The sequence below is a fragment of the Schistocerca gregaria genome, chromosome 1, assembly GCF_023897955.1.
Source record: "Schistocerca gregaria isolate iqSchGreg1 chromosome 1, iqSchGreg1.2, whole genome shotgun sequence".
Taxonomy (NCBI): Eukaryota; Metazoa; Arthropoda; class Insecta; order Orthoptera; family Acrididae; genus Schistocerca; species Schistocerca gregaria.
In genome coordinates this window covers 837,237,812-837,243,811 of record NC_064920.1, presented here as the reverse complement: position 1 = coordinate 837,243,811, position 6,000 = coordinate 837,237,812, and the positions used below count along the sequence as shown (strand labels likewise).

General features: G+C 41.3%; 1 protein-coding gene across 1 annotated transcript in view; it reads right to left on the bottom strand.

Annotated features, from left to right (window-relative positions):
- Positions 1–4,346: 4,346 nt before the first annotated feature.
- The window catches only part of LOC126277052 (PH domain leucine-rich repeat protein phosphatase 1-like), a gene marked incomplete at its 3' end in the record, with an annotated part of 73,310 nt that continues 71,656 nt past the window's right edge, over positions 4,347–6,000 (bottom strand). Inside the window, exon 6 of the mRNA XM_049977329.1 lies at positions 4,347–4,641. Within this exon, the coding sequence (XP_049833286.1) occupies positions 4,347–4,641 (295 nt within the window). The remainder of the gene's footprint in view (positions 4,642–6,000) is intronic.

The following is a 6,000-nucleotide window of genomic DNA, read 5'->3' as shown; positions in this document are numbered from 1 at the left end:
GTCATAATGATTCGTTATAGAAATATTTTACTGACACCTTTGCACTCAGGAAATGTAGCTTTTTGTGTTGGACTGCCAGAGTGTTAAAGAAGTTCAGGCCCTTTTCAACAGACTTTGATTCTTCTAGTTTTATAAGGACTGCATATTAATATTCCAATAGATATATATTTCCAATTTTCCTGCAAAAAAACATACTTCAATATCAGTGAGTGTAGAACTTCTTTAATCACCATAAGTGACATCCTCTACAAAACTGTTTCGATAGAATAAAATACAGACCATCTACAAAGTGAGAGAGTCCAATTAAGTCTTCAGCTCTAAATCCTGTCATACACTAGTGTTTGTTCTTGGAATGTCTCCATTATCTAGCAGCAGTGTTAGCATATTGGCCATTTAAAATATTTGCAGTTTCATTAACGATCAAAATATAATTTCTCTCATGACTTCCAGGTATAGGAGCTAAAGCATGAAACTTCTGTAATCATGCACTGTAATTAAATAATATACAGCTGAAGGTTGAGACTACTTGTGAGTACAAAAATGGTTGATGTACAGCCTATACAACCATCCTGCTGACCTTTGGTGCATTTTATCATATTAACAATTCATAGTTACTAAATATGACTGGATCTCAGAAGTTAATGCCAAGGCCTGGTATAACTGCACCTGCCAATAATTTTAAGACTTTCATAATGATTGATTAGTACAGGAGTCATACATTGTGGATTAGCATTATGTAATACTTTATACTTAATTGTAGTTTTTCTAAGACATTTTGTTACTTGCCTTTGGTTTGTAAATAAATTTTGTTTATACATGTACACATGTGCATACAGTTAGAGCAACGTACTGTATATGCAATTTAAAAAAATTTACTCATACAGATATTCAGCAGCAGTTATATGCAATTCAAATCAACAAAATAGGGACAGAATTTCTCAGCTATGTTAACCAATGCACTTATATAGAATTCGAGAAGTTTTTACTGTGCTAATGATGAATATTGTAAGATTTCAAGTTATTGTTTGAGATACGTTTTGGTACATTTAGACACACTCTAAAGTGTTTTAGCCTTCATAGGAATTATCAAATCAAACAAAATCAATTTCTTATAAGTGTGCTGTTATCAAATGAAATGCGTGAAAGAAATTTGTGTCCTTCAGTTCCAAGACCTATGAAGTTCTATTTTGATGAACAAAAGATTACTGTGGAATCATGTGTTTCACGATTTATTGGAGTGCATTGGTACCAAGAAAGAAAACCTTATATTCACACCATTACATAGATATTTCATTTCAGAAATAATAGTATTTTCATTTGATGAAACAAATTGAATGTGTTCCACACTCAAGAATTTGATAGACCTTAAATACTAAACTCAAAATGCGTTTTTTGTGGCGTGTTTCAATTATGTGAGGTTGATGTAGGGCTCAAATTCTGTGTAAACAGTTCATTATCAATAATGATATTATGGTTGGTAAATAAGGTGCAGAATTCCAAAGCTCGGCCTTTTTCACCACTTCCTTTTTAATTGAAGAACTCAACATCTAGCAGGACACATTCGAAACTTCAGGTTTGCGACAAGCTGTTATTAAGTTGAGTTTTACATATGCATTAGTACACATTCAAAGAGGCTCCAGACAAACATATCCTGGGACTAGGTCCCTGTTCAGAAAATCTGACTGATTCCTCATGTGTTGTTAACAACAGTAGAACAGCATTAGGGAAATCAATAATGATCCATGGTGTCTGAAGGAGTTGTTAACCTTTTCGATTCCAATATCAACTGAATAGAAAAAGTTCTTTCGTATTTTCATATAGGACTCAATTATTTCACAGATTATGGTGAAATTACTCTGGATTTCACTGGAATTTTATGGGATCACAAACAGGGGTAGGCTATAAAAAATCTTGTCTTCTGACAGAATATTAATTTTCTGTGAAGTTGGTACCTTCCATATGGAAGCAACTGAAAAGAAACAAGGCATTTGTAATTTCAAGGCTTTTCAACATTGGTAAGACGATTATATAAAGAAAGCTGTCTCACCTGGCTTTAAACTTTTCGGCAATTTGATGTTTACTTCACTAGGTTACTCTGTAAGACGAAATGGCAGAGGAGAAATTCCCTTCCCAGACTGAGATCAGTGCTAAGAGGATTACAACTAAATGTATTTTTATTGCAATCTGGAAACATAAGGAAATGTGAAAGATTCATAACATTCTCAGCTATTAATTCATAAAAGTTTCATAGAACAGATAAAGTGCTTCATCATTAGTGTCAAATGGAAGTCAGTGCTCATATGGGAGTACTGTCACAGAACATCACCAACAGCGTTGTATCTTGCCTGCAATGTTGCTCTTATGAGTCCTCTAACAATATTTTTTTTCCATAGTTGACAATGGAATTTAATATATGGTGGAACTGTGACATTTTTGCACGTTGCCATACAATGGTTGTGACTAGAATGCTTAAATCTAGAAACTGATTTGTTTATACCTAGGAATCGTTTGTCCAGTCCACAGAAGTCTCATTAGATAAATTGCCAGACACGTAACGCCACAAATAACTACTCACTGGGGGCTCTGATCATACTTTTCAGGATGAGTATGGCATCCTTACTTCACATTGGAAAAAGCCAGAAATTAATCACTTAGGAATATCGAGAAAATGTTTTACTCTACTGGAGAAACATATTATGCCACTTACAAAAAACACAATAGACACTTGTTCATAAAACTGTTTTTTGCAAAAAGCATTTAATTAGCAATATGGGTCGTTGTGTCAGATCCAGTGTATGCCATTGCAGACATAGTTATCCATTTCCACATTATAAGTACATTCCACAAAAAGACTTTCACAGGAAATATGAGCGTTTGCGTGGGATAAATAAATTACACATAAGTGACACGAAAAGTGTCGCAATTCCTTATTAAGAGGAACAGAATATACTGGGCAATACAAAACGAATGAACAGCGATACGTAGATAAGAATGACTGAGAATGTAAAATAAGGTTCAACATTTAAATTGTTATAATTGCGCAAGTGCATTGATTCGGAAAACTGTGCATGCAAAAAAAAAAAAAATATGCAGTTCATTTTCTTCGTTGAGCCAAATGTTTAAAGAAACATTTACCTTGATCTGTATGAACAATACTTGTTGTCACAGCTTGATAAGAACTGCACATATGACATGTCACAGCAAGACAGAGCAATGTCACATTGCAGTATGGAGATACCCACAGTCTTAAATCAATATCTTCCAAATCACTGGATTGGTCACACTGGAATGACGACGCTATATTCTGGTCTCGAAATGTGACATGCACAGATTTATTTAATAAGTGTATGTGAAGGGTCTTTCGCATGTGTCTTATTTCCTGAAACCTGAAACCAATTTCAGAATTTGAAATGTGCGTTTATAATGTACTCACGTCAGTGACTCCACATATGTTTTAGAATGTATGGCATGAAATGGATTACCGTCTAGATCTTGTACCTATAAAGTACATCAAAAAATTAAAGTTTCTTTCGTATTCTTTGCAATTTTTATAGGTGCATCGCTACGTCTTACCTAATTATAGCCGTTTGTAATCGCTATATACATTTTGAATTGCCCTGTACTTTTTTCCATCAAGCTTCAAAAGTTAAGTGAACAAATTCGAGTGAAATTTTGACAGAGCTCCTGTGTGTTTTTCCGTTCATGTTACAGCACTCTAGTTTACTTCAACAGCAGTAAATGAGACTGGTTGAATTATGGATCAGTGCTTCCCAGACTTTCATCTCTCGAGAAGTCACTAATATCCTCACCCAAACAACGCGCTTTGTGTCGTTACCATGGAGTCTCGAGACAACATACTAAACTTTTTTTATCAGTAGCAGAAGAGCTGATTTTCACCAATTTATAGTTTTTTTCTGAGATATTCCCTCTGATCGATGAATGGTCAGTGAGGTCCACATGGAACTGTTATGCAATACTAAAGCTCTGGGAACATTTTTTGGGAATTGCTGTCGAACAGCTGGTCAAGTCAGATGATGAGTGTCACTCTATAGCATGCAACCATCTCTCATGCTGTCCCCTGACATAGCTTCTTAACGTCAGTCCCCAGAACATTGCAAACGCGCCACGAGCTGAAGCCGTCTGCGCCTGCACCAACATTCGCAGGCCCCCCCGCCCTGGTGGCCGGCCGCCTACTTCACGAACAAGTCCTTGAGAGCGGAGCAGATGGACGTGTCGCAGGCCGCAGACTCGTCCTCGTCCTTGGCTCCCTCTTTGGCCGGTGGCCTGTCCCCCGCGGCCGCTGCCGCCCCCGCCTCCGGCTGTTTGTCGCTGCCGCCCCCGCCGCCCCCAGCGCCGTTGGAGGAGCCGCGCTGCTGCGCTAGGAAGGCCTCTATGGCGCCACCGAGCAACTGCGCGTCCACCACGGAGCCGCTGCGGCCGTCCCAGACCACCTGGCGCTCCGGCTCGGGCAGCGTGGCCACTGCCACCCCTGCCACGGCCGCCGCCCCCGAGCTCGAGGCTGTCGCCGCCCCCGTTCCGCCGGCCACTGTCGTAGCTGGGGGCGGCGCTGTTGTGCTGGCTGCTGCCGCGGTGTGGCTGGTCTCAGCCGCCAGCGTCGAGTCTGCACGTTTCGGCTGGTGTCTGCAAACGAGATCAATGATAAAAACAGCAAATGGAGAAACCAGGGAGGCGATCTCATTGTTATTGTAGTTGTGGTCTTCAGTCCTGAGACTGGTTTGATGCAGCTCTCCATGCTACTCTATCCTGTGCAAACTTCATCTCCCAGTGCCTACTGCAGCCTACATCCCTCTGAATCTGCTTAGTGTATTCATCTCTTGGTCTCCCTCTACACGCTGCCCTCCAGTACTAAATTGATGATCCTTTGGTACCTCAAACATATCCTACCAACCGATCCCTTCTTCTAGTCAAGCTGTGCCACAAACTCCTATTCTCCCCAATTCTGTTCAATAACTCATCATTAGTTATGTGATCTACCCATGAGAGGTGGCATGAATCCCCTCTCACATTTCTCTGAGTAATTCGATCTTCCTCTCTAATTGCATGCGGTGAAAAGTCGCTATTCCTTCACACGCGGACTTCCCACACAGCGTCTCGCGTCACCCGGGTGGTCCGGTGACAGGCGGGCTCTGCTGATCTTGGAAGGGTTAAGCCGACAGGTGTGAGGGAGTCGAGTGAATGCTTTCCAGACGCCTACATTGTCGTAAGAGCGGCGGCAACAAGCCGAAAGGGGCCAGAAGGAGCGGCTGGGCTAGAGATTCCGTTACTTCGCAGAAATTTTGTGAAAACCGTTTCTGGCGGGCTACCAGTGAAGCGTGGGAATGACTTGTGTGCCCAGGCAGTCTTGGCGAGCAAATTCCCGCGTTTTCTGCAAAATCGTAACTGTGATTGGCTTACTCAGGGCATAGCTCCGTGACGTAGCAAAATCGGTGCAGAAATTGGCGCCAAGTATCTCCATTGGTGGAATGGTAGTGCTTCGGCAGTAGAGTGGAATTTTCCGCCGGTTTTCGAGTTGCTGATTGGATAGTTTAACCACGGCCACTGTCGTGGGGCCGGCAATGTTCTGTGTTTGGCTTGTACGGGTGCTCTTGAGAGAGTCGGCTCTCGCCTTTCGGTCGGAGTAAGTTACAAGACTGAACTCTCGCTGCTCTGGACAGCCTGCCTTCCGTTGACTGTCTAATATACTTTTATTTAATTGTCACTGTTTAACGAAGTTGCTGAAGTTTCGACTTCAACGTAACTTTCCGAGTACAGTTGGCAATTGAGCGTTCTGCGTACAAGCGGCCTATGTTGTCCGTCTTGAGCAGTTTTGGCTAAAGTTGACTGTATCGGAGTTACTGTGTGACTTCGCTTGTTAAAATCAATCACAGTACCGTCAATGATTGTGTGGCGAGCCTTCTTCGTCTCCCTCAGAGGCGCATTTGTATTGTTAGGAAGGCTTCAGTCTTGAACAACCAGACCAGGATAATTTGTTTCGTGCTA